The sequence below is a fragment of the Vipera ursinii genome (assembly GCF_947247035.1).
Source record: "Vipera ursinii genome assembly, chromosome: 15".
NCBI classification, from domain to species: Eukaryota; Metazoa; Chordata; class Lepidosauria; order Squamata; family Viperidae; genus Vipera; species Vipera ursinii.
In genome coordinates, this window is record NC_139528.1 from 8,587,230 (window position 1) to 8,604,037 (window position 16,808).

At 50.9% G+C, this 16,808-nt stretch overlaps 1 protein-coding gene across 5 annotated transcripts in view; it reads left to right on the forward strand.

The window, feature by feature from the left end:
* The window catches only part of VANGL2 (VANGL planar cell polarity protein 2), a 34,676-nt gene that overhangs the window by 15,368 nt on the left and 2,500 nt on the right, over nt 1-16,808 (forward strand). For all 5 annotated transcript variants that reach the window (XM_083374227.1, XM_083374225.1, XM_083374228.1 and 2 more), the window contains exons 3-8: nt 5,546-5,819; nt 8,237-8,357; nt 8,897-9,504; nt 10,838-10,974; nt 14,282-14,417; nt 15,894-16,125. In XM_083374227.1, coding sequence (XP_083230353.1) covers nt 5,749-5,819; nt 8,237-8,357; nt 8,897-9,504; nt 10,838-10,974; nt 14,282-14,417; nt 15,894-16,125 — 1,305 coding nt within the window. In that variant the 5' untranslated portion in view covers nt 5,546-5,748. The remainder of the gene's footprint in view (nt 1-5,545; nt 5,820-8,236; nt 8,358-8,896; nt 9,505-10,837; nt 10,975-14,281; nt 14,418-15,893; nt 16,126-16,808) is intronic.

Here is a 16,808-nt window from a genome sequence, read left to right on the forward strand (position 1 = left end):
ATGGTTGTCACCTCTGGGCATGTACAAAGCATCGAAATAGTTTTTGAGCTGGTGGCCACAGGGGAAGGCTGGTGAGGGCTGTGAAATTGTCCTCACAGTGCAGGGTGTGGCGAGGAGCCGGCTCTGGAGTTTCGGAGAGCAGAGGGCTCTGCAGCCAGGTGTGTACAGAGAGGCTGCCTGGGACTGTCCTTTGGGGCCTGGCCTGCAGGTGGGAGGAGGAGGAGGAGGAAGCCGAGCAGTTCCCACCTTGCCCAGGTAGACATCTGCTCTTGGAATACCTGGAGGCCTGGCAGATGTTATTAAGCAGCGGTTGGGTGCCATCCGTGTGTGGCTAGCAGAGCTGCCACCTGCCTCTGCCCTGGATGGCAGCTTGACTGCTTGACCCAGTTGGCGTAGTGTGTGGTGGCCTGTCTCTTAAGACTGCTTCACAAATACAGGTAGTCCTTGATGTACGACAGTAATTCGGACCAGGACTTCCATTGCTAAGCAGTGCAGTTTTCAAAGCACTTTGTGGCGGCGTCCTTTCGCCATCTCTCTAAAGCTGCAGGCAAGGAGATCCCATGCCCCTTCTCCTGAGCTTATGGATGAACATCTGGGGCAGGGGGTTGGACTAGAAGATCTCCAAGGTCCCTTGCAGACCTAGGATTCTATGACTTGGGGCTTATTAGAAATCCTGTACGGTCCCTTCTATGATTCTATGAGCTGGGACGGGGTTGGACTAGAAGACCTCCAAGGTCCCTTCCAGCCTGACACTCTATGATTCTGTGATTGTAGACAGTGGGGACTGTAGTTTCTTCTTGTTGCAATTGTGAAGACCTCCAAGGTCCCTTCCAGCCCTGTGATTCTATGACTTTGGCCAGGGAGCTGGACTAGAAGCCTTCCAAGGGTCCCTTCCAGCCCTGTATTTCTATGATCTTGGGCAGGGGGATGGACTAGAAGACCTCCAAGGTCCCTTCCAGCCCTGTGATTCTATGACTTTGGCCAGGGAGCTGGACTAGAAGCCTTCCAAGGGTCCCTTCCAGCCCTGTATTTCTATGATCTTGGGCAGGGAGTTGGAATAGGAAGACCTCCAAGGTCCCTTCCAGCCCTGTGATTCTATGACTTTGGCCAGGGAGCTGGACTAGAAGCCTTCCAAGGGTCCCTTCCAGCCCTGTATTTCTATGATCTTGGGCAGGGGGATGGAATAGGAAGACCTCCAAGGTCCCTTCCAGCCCTGTGATTCTATGACTTTGGCCAGGGAGCTGGACTAGAAGCCTTCCAAGGGTCCCTTCCAGCCCTGTATTTCTATGATCTTGGGCAGGGGGATGGACTAGAAGACCTCCAAGGTCCCTTCCAGACCTAGGGTTCCATGATTGTATAAGCCGTGCCCTGCTGGATCGGACCCCTGGCCCTTCACCGTGGCCAGCCAGCTGCACCAGGAAGCCTTTTAGATAAACTCCCAGCCTTCAGAGGCAGAGACCTCTACTGAGGCTAATAGCTTAATAACAGGATTCCCACAAGTCAGTCCAGCCCTTTTTTGAAACCAGCCAAGTCAGTAGCCGCATCGCGTCTGGTAGCAGATTCCAAGCGGAATTTACACATTGAGTGGGGGGAAAAAAGTTCCTTTTGTCGGCTCGGATTGTTCCAGGATGCCACTCAGTTGGGTCAGGGGTCTCCAACTGTGGCAACTTTAAGACTTGTGGACTTCAATCTCAGAGTTGGAGTTGGGGGTTGGCGCAGGTCTTATGGGTGCCAAGGGTGGAGGTTGGGTGACCTCTGGTTCTAGTATTTGGGGAAGGGGCGTAGAGCTTCTCCGTGTCCACGTCATCCGTACCCGGCTTCTACTTCGCTTCCCTTGATTTTTCTGTGGCTTCTCGTCCTTCACCAACTGTTCCTCACAGTTCATGGAGCTTGGCCAAACATGAGGAGATAGGTGAGCGTCTGTAATCTGCAAACGGTGCAGGCAGTCCTCAACTTGCAACCACCCTTTAGCGACCGTTGATGAAATTCAGAAGGAGGTTCGGGTGTTTGAAGAAACGGGCGAGTCTTCCTCCAGAATCAAATGATGATGAGGTGATACAGCCAAGTAGCACCAGGAGCCCCTTCTTTGAACCAGGACGGAAGTCAGAAAGCGGCTTTTCCAGCCATCACCTACGAGCGCAGTTGAGCTTAGAATTTCTGTGGCTCAGTGAGACAGTTGTTAAGTGAATTTTGTCCCATTTTACGACCTTTCTCGCCGCAGTTGTTAAGAGAATCACTGCAACTGTTCAGTTAGTAACACGGTTGTTAAGTGAATCTGGCTTCCCCATTGACTTTGCTTGTCAGGAAGTCGCCAAAGGGGATCACGTGACCCCGAGAGAGACTGCAACCGTCGTGAGTCGGTCAGAGCCAAGCCTCTGAATTTGGATCACGTGACCACATGGGGATGCTGCAGTGGTCCTAAGTGTGAAAAACGGTCATAGGTCACTTTCTTCAGTGCCGTTGTAACTTTGGATGGTCCCTAAACAAACTGTTGTGAGTCTGTAAATGTGAACCAGGATAAAATATATATCCTTGTGTCTTCTTTAAAGGATGTCTAGATATCTGAGCTCATTTTTACTCTTTTAAGTCTGCAAAAATGTGGCCCCAAATGCTGGAACTGACTTCCAGTAAGCTTTTGTCCCCGTTGGCCTGTATCCTTGCTCCTCTCGTTCGTTCTAACCACCTCGGCTGGTCCTTTCCTAAAATCCCCCAGCGCGAGGTGGCTTCTGAATGCGCCAACCGCTGTCTAGACACCAGGAGATGTTTCAGTGGAACGGGGGACCCCGCAGGATCTTGGCTTGGTAATCTGGGAACCACCTTCATCCGGGACTTGGTGGTGCCAAGACCTGGCCCTGCCCCTCAACTCTGCTCCTCTCCTCCGGGAGAACCGGATCTGGGACTTGTCTTTGGGCAGGATCGGAGTTTTGTCGAGTCAGTGGTTGTGTCCAACTTGTTCTGACAGACTCCTGGCGCCCTGCAGCAGAGCAAGCTCCAGCCTCGCACGAGGAGGAGGAGGAGGAACCATCTTCCAGTTGGCTTCTTCTCTCTCTCGCTCTGAGGCGCTGAACATGGAGGAGAGCAGATCCGTAATGAGCGCATCAAAGCATGCTTGGTGTTGTACCGCTGGAGACCCCCAGGAGGGTGGAATGCCGCACAGTTCTGGGTGAAGTTTTGGCACCCTGCTTGTCTCCTGGCATGATCCTGGCCAGGATGTTTTCTGCCTCTTGCTTGGTCCACTCCTGGTCCTCTTCCACCACCAAGACCCAGCCCAGGTCCTCACTTCCACCAGGAAGGTGGCTGGTTGGTCCTTGCGGCTGGAGAAAGCCTGCCCTGAGTCTCTGCTCATGTTTGAACCAGAGCAGGGGTAAGCAACCTTGGCTCTTTTATGACTCATGGACTTCAACTCCCAGAATTCCTGAGTCAGCATGGCTCAGCTTGGATTGTTACAGGATGCAACACAGTTGGGTCAGGGGTCTCCAACTGTGGCAACTTTAAGACTTGTGGACTTCAATCTCAGAGTTGGAGTTGGGGGTTGGCGCAAGTCTTATGGGTGCCAAGGGTGGGTGCCTCAGCATGGCTGGCTCAGGAATTCTGGGAGTTGAAGTCCACGAGTCATAAAAGAGCCAAGGTTGCCTACACCTGCTCTGGTTCAGCTATGCTGACTCAGGAATTCTGGGAGTTGAAGTCCACGAGTCATAAAAGAGCCAAGGTTGCCTACCCCTGCTCTGGTTCAGCTATGCTGACTCAGGAATTCTGGGAGTTGAAGTCCACGAGTCATAAAAGAGCCAAGGTTGCCTACCCCTGCTCTGGTTCAGCTATGCTGACTCAGGAATTCTGGGAGTTGAAGTCCACGAGTCATAAAAGAGCCAAGGTTGCCTACTCCTGCTCTGGTTTAGCTATGCTGACTCAGGAATTCTGGGAGTTGAAGTCCATGAGTCATAAAAGCCAAGGTTGCCTACCCCTGAACACTTCTCTAATAGGGTAAACAAGAGTTAAAATGTGCAGGGGATTTTTTTTAAGGTCTGCATTAATGTGCTGTTCCTGTTGTTGTTATAACAACAGCAACGTAGGATCTCCTGCTTGAGCAGGGGGTTGGACTAGAAGACCTCCAAGATCCCTTAACTTTATTATTGCTTTATTTTGGAATAAGGTTCCCACATTGGACAATTGGAGACGTCACTTCAGAAAGTTAGTTGCGAAATAGGTTTGGGTGAAATTCTCCTGGGTGGAGTGTGAAATTTTTTGCACTTCCATAGTTATAAATGTACACTTACGTTTTGACACATATATGCGACCAGGCAGTTAAAGGGATACGTGTGAATGTCTCTGTGCTCGGTCCCAGTGAAGAGAAACATGTGGGGCTGATCTGGATCCCTGCCTGGAAACCTGCTGGAGATTCGGAGCGATCCCTGGCCCAAGCAGGCAGAGACGTTCAAAAGGTGCTTAATTGCCTCCGTATGAAATGTGGTTTTTCCAAAAAGGCAACTGGACTTTCTTGGGGGGGGGGGTTTTCCCTTGAAAACGTTTCACTTCTCATCTGAGAAGCTTCTTCAGTTCTGAAGTGAAGCTGAAGAAAAAAAAGAATTGAAGAAGCTTCCCGGATGAGAAGTGAAACGTTTTTTCAAGGGGAAAAAAAAGTTCAGCTGCCTTTTGGGGAGAAAAAAAACACGCCTTTGGGACAACCACTGTGACCTGGAAGAGTTGAGCATCCTCACAGTCTTTTGTTTCTAGGCAACTGCAGGAGTCCTTGGAAGAGGGGAATTCTGGGAAAAGCTCACTTTTTCCTTCTGAAAAGCAAGGAGTGGGGATTAGGAAGGGGGAAACCCAAGATGGTAGAGACGACCATCTGAAGCTCACAGGGCTGAGTTTTTGGAGAAACGAACTAGCATCACACAGGGAAAGATTGTCTTGGTCTTATGACCACATTTGAGACCAGAATTCCTGTTGTTATGTGAAGCAGTTGTTAAGTTAGCCATGCCCAATTTTACGACCTTTTTGCCATGTTTGTTAAGCAAATCCCCGCAGTCCTTAAGTGAATCACACAGTCGTTAGGCGAATCCGGCTGCCCGCCATTGGTCGCAAATGGGGATCACATGAGTCCCTGGATGCTGCCACTGTTGTAAATGTAGGCCAGTTGCCAGTCACACACATTTTGATCGCACAACCCTGGGGGATGTTTAACAGTTGTGAGCGCGAGGACTGATGGTAAGTCCCTTTCTCAGGACTCTTGTCACTTTGAATGGTTGCGAAATGAATGGTTGTAAGCCGAGGACTACCTGTATTCTCCAGAAAGTGTGCGTGGGAAGTTACAATGTGCCCCAAAGGTGCATTAGAAATCCCTGCAGGCAGAAAGCTAGTGTGCCAGGACAGAAGGCTGCACCTTCGCTTTCTTGCGGTGCTGCTGTTCTCTTGTGACCCCACAATCAACCTGACCCCTGGTCCCTCAGCTCCTTCTCCTTCTTTTAGGCCATCCTGGGTACTCTGGGTGGTCTCTTTGGCGGATTGGAGGAGAGGGGCTAACCTGTTCTGCCTTCCTCCCACACAGGTGCACCTCTTTTCTTTTAGGTTGTGCCCAGCCAGCCAATCAAAATAGAGTCCTTCAAGGTGAAAGTTGACTTTCTGAAGGTGCCCCTTGGCCTAAAGAAGCCGACTCTGAAGGAGGCCGCGGCTGCCTTGGTGGCTGTCCCGGGGCCGGCCAGATCTAAATCCAGCAGCGTGGATCGCTACAAGGCTCGGCGTTCAGACAACATGGACAACGAATCGCAATATTCCGGGTACTCCTACAAGTCGGGGCACTCGCGCAGTTCCAGGAAGCCCAGGTGAGCTGGCCAGCCGGGCTGTGTGTGGGGCAGGAGGAGGAGGAGGAGGTGCCATGGGGGTGGACCTGGGAAGATCTGGAGAACCTTGGTAGAGGTGCAGCAAGGATATCACTAGGTTGCCTTGCCTTGAGAAGTCGTGGCTGGTCCATCTCTGGAGGTTTTTAAGAAGAAACTGGATGGCATTGGGTCTCCTGATTGAGAGGGTTGGACTAGAAGACCTCCAAGGTCCTGCCCTGTGATTCTGTGATACATTGGTAGGTAGATGATAGATAGATAGATAGATAAAGTAAAGGTAAAGTTTCCCCCGCACATGCGTGCTAGTCGTTTCCGACTCTAGGGGCCGGTGCTCATCTCCGTTTCAAAGCCGAAGAGCCATCGCTAGATAGATAGATAGATAGATAGATAGATTAGATAGATAGACAGACAGATAGATTGATAAGCTTCCCTCTCAGAGTTGTGGGTGCTGCATCTCTGGAGGTGGGGGTCCCCAACCTCCTGTCTGTGGACCGGCACCTAGCTGCGGCATGCCAGAAACCAGGCCACGCAAACAAGCAAAGCCCCATCGGTGGGATGCAGGCAGTACATGAAACCAGGCCCCCTCTGGTCCGCAGAAAAATCTCTCTCCACAGAACCGGGGGTCCCTGGTGCCCAAAAGGTTGGGGACTTCCGGTATTGGAGCTCCTGCTTCAGCACGGAGTTGGATTTAGAAGACCTCAGGTCCCTTCCAACTCTGGTGTTCTTTTATTCTGTTAAGTATTGTTTGCTGCAAGGGGTCCTTGGTGATCTGTGAGCTTGGCGGATTTCTTGCAGACATTTCATTACCCAAACTAGGCAACATTATCAGTCCTAGTGAGTGTGTGTTTTGCTGGCTACTAGAAGGGAGTGGGGTTTGTGAGGAGGAGGAGGACGATGACGACTTTGGGGTCCTTGGTGCTCTCTGAACTTGGTTTTCTTGCAGATTAGGTAACATCATCAGTACTAATCAATCTTGCCTAGTTTGGTCATGAAACATCTGCAGGAAGACCACCAACTTCAGAGAGCACCAAAAGACCTCTCCTTTCAATCCCAAGCTGCAAATATTCTCCTTTATGGCGGTTGTTTGCTAACACTACAGTGGAAACAGCTTCACAGGCTCACAGGCGCTGGGGAATACATATCTGGTTCAAAGTTTGAATGTCAGAGAACCGGAAGTCTTTGCTGCCACCTAGTGATGGTCTGGAACACTGCGATTTGGATTTGCTGGCCTTCTCAGTCTTGCTTGGAAATTTTCCCATTTCCACAGGGGGGCTACCCAGACACCCTCCAAGCCAGTTAATTCTGGAGGGCAAAAGGAAGGAGCCTAAAATTTAAACTCAGCAAATTTCTCAGTTGTATCTCTCAGACTCAGCAACTTCCTTCAGTTCCCAGAATTCCCCTGCCTGCTGCTCCAGATTTGAAATCCACACATCTTAAAGTTGCAGAGATTGAGAACACAGATTTGTTTGAAGGTTGTGAATTCTTTGCGCTGTACCGAACAATGGATTGTAGCATTGGAGGCTTCGTTCTTGTCTGCAGTAATGATCCTAATCGAGTTGCAATATATTCGGGAGTCAGAAAGCTGAATCGAGGACCTGCGATTTATGGCTGAATCTGGTGTGAAGCTCGACTGATTGATTGCCAGTTCCTCGCCTCTAAAGTTTGGAGAACCCCCTGGGTGTAGTGTGATGTGTAATCCCGGCTGTCCTGGATTCGAATTCTTTGGCCTATGACTCCATGCAAGGGATACCCCTTTTTGTGACTCTTGGAGCCACCCCTGTGCTTGTGGATTGTTTAAGGGAGAGTTTTTGCTGTTGGGTGGTAGAGAAGAGGGGGGAAAAACTGATAGAGGCTGCCAAATAGGATGACGGGCAGTCCTCGACTTACGAGCACAATTGAGCCCAAAATTTCCATTTCTCAGCGAGACATTTGTTAAGTGAGTTTTGCCCCATTTTACCACCTTCTTTTGAAACTTGTTAAGTGAATCAGTCGCTGCAGTTACGAAGTCAGTAGCCCAGTTGCAAAGTGAGTCTGGCTTCCCCATTGATTTTGCTTGTCAGAAGGGCACAAAGTGTGATCACATGACGCTGCAACCGTCCTAACTATGAACCGAGTGTCCTAATTTTGATCTCGTGAGCGTGGGGTTTGCTGCAACGGTTGTTAACTCTGAAAAATGATCAAAAAGTCACTTTCTTCAGTGCCGCTGTAAACTATTGTATGTCCGGGACTGCCTACATGCAAGATCCTTCGCTTCGTCTTTCTTCCATGACCGGCAGCTGGAGGGGGGACCCCCCCCTTCCCGTCCCCACGGAGCAGCCGGTTAGGGAGAAGGTGGGTGCTGCAGTGCTTGCCAACTGAGCAGCCCCCCCTAACGCTCAGGACCCCCCCCTCTCGCCCCGCAGAGACCGCCGAGAGCGGCACCGCTCCAAGAGTCGAGACGGGAGCCGAGGGGACAAGTCGGTCACTATCCAGGCCCCCGGAGAGCCCCTGCTGGACAACGAGTCGACGCGAGGCGACGAAAGGGTGAGTGGGCAGACGGGCCGGGACCCCGCTTGGCCCGCCCTCTGGCCTCTGGGTCCACTCCTGGGGGCGGCTCGGAATGGGGTGAAAGGGTCTCTTGGTGGATTTGGGGGGGGGGCTTCCCTGTGCGGGTGTATTTCCAGCCTGGGCTTGAGGAGGAGGCGGGAAGGGCCTCACCTCTTGCGCCTGTGTGGTGGTGGTGAATTCTGCTCCTGCTCCTTTGCCTGCCTGCCTCCCATCTATTTATCTTTCGTCTCTCTTAGCATCTGTCATTTCTCTCTGTCCCCATCCATGCGGCCGTCTATCTCCTCTCCTCTCCTCCTCTCTCTGTCTCTCTGTCTCTCTCTCTCATACCATCATCCAGCAGGGGGGAGAGCCTGAATGTAGGGGAGGGGTCCGCAGTTCTGCTTTCTGTCCATTTGGAATCCTTGCACGGCCCCGTCAACCAAGGGCTCCTTTCCAGACCCTTTGTGACTGGAGGGGACAGTTCCGTGCCCCCCCCTTTGACCCCCTTCCCCTCCACGGCCTTTGTTTCCCGGCAGGATGACAACTGGGGCGAGACCACCACTGTGGTGACCGGCACGTCCGAGCACAGCATTTCACACGATGACATCACGCGCATCACCAAGGACATGGAGGACAGCGCCCACCTGGACTGCTCCCGCCACCTGGGGGTCTCCCTGGCGGGGGCCCTGGCCCTCCTCTCCTTCCTCACGCCCATCGCCTTCATGCTGCTGCCCCAGCTGCTGTGGGGGGAGCAGCTGAGCCCCTGCGGGACGCCCTGCGAGGGCCTCTTCATCTCGGTGGCCTTCAAGCTGCTGATCCTGCTGCTAGGCAGCTGGGCACTCTTCTTCCGCCGCCCCGAGGCCTTCCTGCCGCGCGTCTTCGTCTTCCGCGCCCTGCTGATGGTGCTGGTCTTCCTCTTGGTGGCCTCCTACTGGCTCTTCTACGGCGTCCGCATCCTGGACTCCCGCGACACCAACTACCAGGGCATCGTCCAGTACGCCGTCTCGCTGGTGGACGCCCTGCTCTTCGTCCACTACCTGGCCGTGGTGCTGCTGGAGCTGCGGCAGCTGCAGCCCCACTTCACCCTCAAGGTGGTGCGCTCCACCGACGGCGCCAGCCGCTTCTACAACGTGGGGCACCTCAGGTGAGCGAGCGGGGCGGAATACCTGGGCGGAGGCTGCGGTTTGAGGGCGTCAGAGGTGGAGGTTCGTTCTCTGAGCTTGTGGGTTGGTTTCCGAGGCGACGTCTTGAGTGGCGTGTAGGGCAGGGATGGCGAACCTTTTAGAGACCGAGTGCCCAAACGGCAACCCCAAACCCACTTATGCATCGTCGGGTGCCGGGTGGGCGTGGCCCATTGGGTGGGCGTGGCTGCGGTGGTCACGGCAGACTGGGTGGGACTAAAAAGTTCAATCGATCAATTCCAACTTTGCGAGAACTTTTTTTTCCTGTGAGAAGAAATTGATTGATTGATTGAACCTTTTTTTGCGCATGGCGGCAGAGGCCTAAAGCGAAGAGGCTTTATAAAACCCAGCTGAAGGCCTAGGACTGGGGCGACGACGCGTGCCACCTGTGGCACCCGTGCCATAGGTTCGCCACCACGGGTTTAGGGGATAACTTCGGTTTATAAGGGCTTCAATGTTGGTGGAGGCTGCCTATATTTAGCAATTGGCCGAGGGGGATTTTGTCAATGCCGGTGGTGCTGGAGAGGACCTCCAGGTGTTTTGGGATTGCACCCAAGGGGGGCCCATGGCTACCTTTGCCCGCTTCTGCCACAGTCGTTCTATTTCTACAGGTAGTCCTCAACTTACAACAGTTCATTTAGTGGCTGTTGTAACAAGTTCCGATGCCACCGGAAAAAACAACTTTCGACCAGTTTTCACACTTAGGACCATTGCAGCATCCCCAGGGTCACATGATCAAAATTCAGGCGCTTGACTACTTGACTCACAGTTACGATGGGCTGCAGCATCCCGGGATCACGTGATCCCCTTTTTGTGACCTCCTGACAAGCAAAATCAGTGGGGAAGCCGGATTCGCTTAATCACTGTGTGAAATTTAAGAACTGCACTGATCCACTTAACAAAGGTGGCGAGAAAAGTCGTAAAAAGGGGCAAAACTCACTGAACAAATTTCTCACTTAGCGACATAAATTTTGGGCTCAGTTGTGGTCGTAAGTTGAGGACTATCTGTATTTGCAGGTCTTTGTATTTTGTCACTTTTCTCTAGTATTACAGAGTCCACTATCCAGAATGTTTTTGTTATCATTATTGTTTGCATTGCGTTTGCGGAAGAAGCCGAGGTGGCCTCCCTCACGCCCAGCCTTCAGCCATAGAAAAAGGGACACCAAAGCCCATCATGCTGAAAGCAGACAAGCCACATTCTGCCTTTTTGTGCTGTGTAACTTAATCCCTCTTTGATCGCTCCGGTTACCTTGTTGTGTCCAACTAAAGCTGCATCTAACCTTTCCTTCTCCGCAGCATCCAGAGAGTGGCTGTGTGGATCCTGGAGAATTATTACCACGATTTCCCTGTCTACAACCCAGCCCTGCTCAACCTGCCCAAGTCCGTTCTCTCCAAGAAAATGTCTGGCTTCAAGGTCTACTCTCTTGGGGAGGGTAAGTGTTGGCAGCCCCTTCCCAGGCTGTGGGGTTCAGTCCTCAACCCTCCGCCCAGCGCCCAGAATCTCCTGTCCTCCAGCTCTTGGTGCTTAGCTTCCAGGATTCTTCAACCAGGTCTCCTGGAGATCTAACTTGATCGCCGGCTTCTTCTCGGACCTGGGCGAGCGTGATCTGTGTCAAGATCATGTGTGAAGCGTTAGTACCGCTTTATAATGCCTTGATAAAGCCACACTTGGAACATCCAGTTTTGATTGCCACAATATAAAACAGACGTTGAGGCTCTAGAAAGAGTGCAGAGAAGAGCAACAAAGATGATCGGGGGTCTAGAGGGCAAACATACGAAGAACAACAGTTGCAGGGTTTGGGAATGTCTGGTCTAGTGAAAAGAAGGACCAGGGGTGACATGAGAGCAGTATCTGAGGGGCTGCCACAAAGAAGTGGGGGTGGGTGGGTTTCAACCTGTTTTCCACCCGAAGGCAGGACAAGAAGCAACAGATGGAAACTAGTCAAGCAGAGAAACAACCTGGAATTAAGGAGAAGTTTCCTAACAGTGAGGACAATTAACCAGCTTGCCACCAGAAGTTGTGGGTGCTCCATCACTGGGGTTTTTTAAGATTAGACAGCCATTTGTCTGAAATAGTATAGGGCTTCCTGCCTTGGCAGGGGGTTGGACTAGAAGACCTCCGAGGTCACTTCCAACTCTGTTACACTGTTATTTTGCTGGCATCTTGAGCCTGGTGCCCTCCAGATGTCTTACGATGTGAATTCTGGAGTTCCCAGCTGCCAGCAGAGCAGTCCCAGTTGGTGCCAGGCTGTGGGAAGGGTAGGCTGATGTCTGTGAGCTGTGAATACAGGGAGTGCAGAATTATTAGGCAAGTTGTATTTTTGAGGATTAATTTTATTATTGAACAACAACCATGTTCTCAATGAACCCAAAAAACTCATTAATATCAAAGCTGAATATTTTTGGAAGTAGTTTTTAGTTTGTTTTTAGTTATAGCTATTTTAGGGGGATATCTGTGTGTGCAGGTGACTATTACTGTGCATAATTATTAGGCAACTTAACAAAAAACAAATATATACCCATTTCAATTATTTATTTTTACCAGTGAAACCAATATAACATCTCAACATTCACAAATATACATTTCTGACATTCAAAAACATAACAAAAACAAATCAGTGACCAATATAGCCACCTTTCTTTGCAAGGACACTCAAAAGCCTGCCATCCATGGATTCTGTCAGTGTTTTGATCTGTTCACCATCAACATTGCATGCAGCAGCAACCACAGCCTCCCAGACACTGTTCAGAGAGGTGTACTGTTTTCCCTCCTTGTAAATCTCACATTTGATGATGGACCACAGGTTCTCAATGGGGTTCAGATCAGGTGAACAAGGAGGCCATGTCATTAGATTTCCTTCTTTTATACCCTTTCTTGCCAGCCACGCTGTGGAGTACTTGGACGCGTGTGATGGAGCATTGTCCTGCATGAAAATCATGTTTTTCTTGAAGGATGCAGACTTCTTCCTGTACCACTGCTTGAAGAAGGTGTCTTCCAGAAACTGGCAGTAGGACTGGGAGTTGAGCTTGACTCCATCCTCAACCCGAAAAGGCCCCACAAGCTCATCTTTGATGATACCAGCCCAAACCAGTACTCCACCTCCACCTTGCTGGCGTCTGAGTCGGACTGGAGCTCTCTGCCCTTTACCAATCCAGCCACGGGCCCATCCATCTGGCCCATCAAGACTCACTCTCATTTCATCAGTCCATAAAACCTTAGAAAAATCAGTCTTGAGATATTTCTTGGCCCAGTCTTGACGTTTCAGCTTGTGTGTTGTTCAGTGGTGGTCGTCTTTCAGCCTTTCTTACCTTGGCCATGTCTCTGAGTATTGCACACCTTGTGCTTTTGGGCACTCCAGTGATGTTGCAGCTCTGAAATATGGCCAAACTGGTGGCAAGTGGCATCTTGGCAGCTGCACGCTTGACTTTTCTCAGTTCATGGGCAGTTATTTTGCGCCTTGGTTTCTCCACACGCTTCTTGCGACCCTGTTGACTATTTTGAATGAAACGCTTGATTGTTCGATGATCACGCTTCAGAAGCTTTCCAATTTTAAGAGTGCTGCATCCCTCTGCAAGATATCTCACTATTTTTGACTTTTCTGAGCCTGTCAAGTCCTTCTTTTGACCCATTTTGCCAAAGGAAAGGAAGTTGCCTAATAATTATGCACACCTGATACAGGGTGTTGATGTCATTAGACCACACCCCTTCTCATTACAGAGATGCACATCACCTAATATGCTTAATTGGTAGTAGGCTTTCGAGCCTATACAGCTTGGAGTAAGACAACATGCATAAAGAGGATGATGTGGTCAAAATACTCATTTGCCTAATAATTCTGCACTCCCTGTAATTGTGCCAGCCCAGCAAAGGGCTCTGCGTTCTTACTTCTCTTGTGAACGGTAGGTTAGATGGGCAGCTGATCACCCAGCCGATCTCAGCCTTGGCTGCTTGAAGATGTGTGGACTTCAAGTCCCAGAATTCCCCAGCCACCATGTCCTCCCCCCTCCCTCCCCCCTTCCAGATCAAACATGGACTGGCTTTTGGGGGGGGGTTCACTTGGGAATTTATCCATACACTGTGGGATTAAAGTCTCGACGTGTGGCTGTTCAACAACACTTCAGAGATATAACAGCCACGGACAAAATGACTTAGGACTCATCCTCCAAGTTATGATGGTTATGCCATCCCTGCAGTCGTGGTCATAATTTGGGCACTTGGCAAACCAGCTGGCATTTATGTCTGTCTGAGCGTGATTTTTGATCTTGGCTAGTTTCCTACAAGCTGAGTCAATGGGGGAAGCCAAATTCACTTAACAACGGTGGTAAAAATGGTTGTAAAATTGACTCTGGTCACAGGATGACTTGATTAACGACTGCATTGTTTAACAACCAAAATTCTGATCTCAATTGTGATCGTAAGTTGGGGATTTCTGGGAATTGAAATCCGAAAACCTCCCAAGCTGCCAAGGTTGAAAAACGCTGACGTAGAGCATGAAGCCGAGACTTTGGCGGCCCAGTTTTTTTGGAGTTGTTTGTATTTTTCAGCAAGGCACATTATTCTCCACCTAACTGAAGAGACAGACTCTTCCTTGAGAACCATAGGGCCGGAAGGGACCTTAGGGGTCTTCTAGTCCAACCCACTGCTGGAATGATGGTGCTTATGATCCTCCACTTTGAGGATATCAGGTTTTAGAGGCCTCTCGATAACGCCATTGAATCTTCCCTCTCTCCTCCATCCAGAGAACACAACCAACAACTCAACCAGCCAATCGCGCGCTGTTATTGCTGCAGCTGCCCGGAGGCGGGACAACAGCCACAACGAGTACTACTACGAGGAAGCCGAACATGAGCGCCGGGTGCGCAAACGGCGAGCGAGGTGCGTCCCATCAAAAGGGCCTGTCTGTGTGTTTGTGTGTGTGTGTGTGTGTAGGACTGAAGAGGCTTTCCTAGCTGTGAAAAGAAACAAGCTCAGGTTCCTGCAGAGGGAAGATTCCTGACAGCTGAAATTGGGACCCTTGTAGGTGTGTGAATTCTTGAGTTGGTTTGGGAATAAAATAGCCGAATTGGTTTTGGAGGTGTCCCACTTATTTAGTTACGAAATTTATTTCCTGCCCATCTTAGATCCAGTGACCTCAAATGTTAATTGGCTTCAGCTTTGGAATTTGATTTGGAAAACTGTGGGATCCTGAGTGCTCTCTGAGCTTGGTGGTTTTCTTGCAGATGTTTCCTTGCCCAGCTAGCTATTAGTTGCTGCTAGCACTGATGAAGTTACCTAGTTGGGTCGTGAAACGTCTGCAAGAAAACCACCCAGCTCAGAGAGCACCCAGGACCCCACAGTCCTCCTCCTCCTCCTCTTCTTCTTCTTCTTCTTCTTCTTCTTCTTCTTCTTCTTCTTCTTCTTCTTCTTCTTCTTCTTCTTCTTCTTCTTCTTCTTCTTCTTCCTCCTCCTCCTCCTCCTCCTCCTCCTCCTCCTCCTCCTCCTCCTCCTCTCTTCAAACCTCCTTCCCTTCTAACACTGACGTTCCCTAGTTGGGTCATGAAACGTCTGCAAGAAAACCACCCAGCTCAGAGAGCACCCAGGACCCCACAGTTCTCCTCCTCCTCCTCCTCCTCCTCCTCCTCCTCCTCCTCCTCCTCCTCCTCCTCTTCTTCTTCTTCTTCTTCTTCTTCTTCTTCTTCTTCTTCTTCTTCTTCTTCTTCTTCTTCCTCCTCCTCCTCCTCCTCCTCCTCCTCCTCCTGCCTTCTAGCGCTGATGATGTTACCCAACTGGGTCATGAAAAAAACTGCAAAAAACCCACCAGCCTCGGGGAGCAGCAAGGACCTTACAGTTCAAAGCTAAGCTGAAAATATTCTCTTCCTGACTGAAATGGCTGCTACCCCTACGAGCTTCATGCAGGCTGCCGTCCCCAGTAATAGGATTAACGTCAAGCTTAGGAGAGTTGTAATGTGCTTTCCACGTCACAGTTGTAAGTTCCCGGTAAGCAGATTAGAATGCCGAAAGACAAATTGTGCCGTCAAAATCCTGGAAATCCTGGCGGGGTCCAAATTGGAGGGTGAAGTGAGTCCAGCAATGTTAGAGAAGTTAGGGAGTAGATGCCCCTCCCCCCCAGAATCCTCCCCCCTCTTCTTTCCTCTGTTCCTCTTGTTTTGGAGCCCTTTTGAGGGTCCTTCTTCCCCTCTGATGGCAAAACCTCAAATGAGAGTTTGCAAAGGTGTGCCCCATGGTGGGCAGCTTCGTCTGTGCTGAAGGTGGATCTCCATCCTCTTCTCCATCCTGGTTGGCCCTGGAGGAGGAGAAGGGGGACCCTTTGGAGACCGTGGCTTGCTGTGACGAGGCCTCTTGTCTCCGCAGGCTGGTGGTGGCTGTGGAAGAGGCCTTCACACACATCAAACGGCTCCAGGAGGAGGACCAGAAGAATCCGCGGGAAATCATGGACCCCCGTGAGGCCGCCCAGGCCATCTTTGCCTCCATGGCCCGGGCCATGCAGAAGTACCTGCGCACCACCAAGCAGCAGCCCTACCACACGATGGAGAGCATCCTTCAGCACCTGGAGTTCTGCATCACCCACGACATGACGCCCAAGGTAGCCGGGTGGGGAAGTGGTGGGCGTGGGAGGGAGGGAACCATGGCTGCAGGCAAATGGCGGTTTCCATCGCAGGCCCTCTGGTTCAGTTGAATTATTCTGCAGAAAGAATGTCAGCCTTGCCAGGTAGGCCGGCCAGGAAACCCGGCCAGGTGAGCTAATTCTGCTTTATTGCAAGGCTACGTTAACAGAATTTTGCAAGTCTGAAACGACGGATCTCCCCGTGTCTCCTTTACAGCCTGAGAAGCCGTTTCGTGATCCGGCTGATCTTGGGAGTTTTCATCCAAAGGAGAAGAGAATTTGGACAGGATCTGGATGCTCCTTGCTTCTTTAATGATAGGGTAGCTTGGACGGGGTGGGTGGGGTGTCCTCACTGACTCCCCACCTTCCAGTTGGTGCTGCCACTTGAGGCCCAGGCAGTGGTACGCAGGGTTCAGCACGCTGGGGAAATGCAGCCACCCCCAGTGAAGCCGCCGAGGCAGGGAGGATATTCGGGAAGAAACTGCAGGGCAGATTTTCAAATCAACTCACTCGGCTGCCGCTTATGTCACCTGATAGTCCGAGGTAGAATGCTTTTGAACATGGAGGTTCAAATGCAATAGAGCAGGATAGTGAACAGTCCCGAATTTGGAACTGTTGTGGAGTCAGAATTATTGGCTTTTTAGTTTTGGTTTAAGATTTTT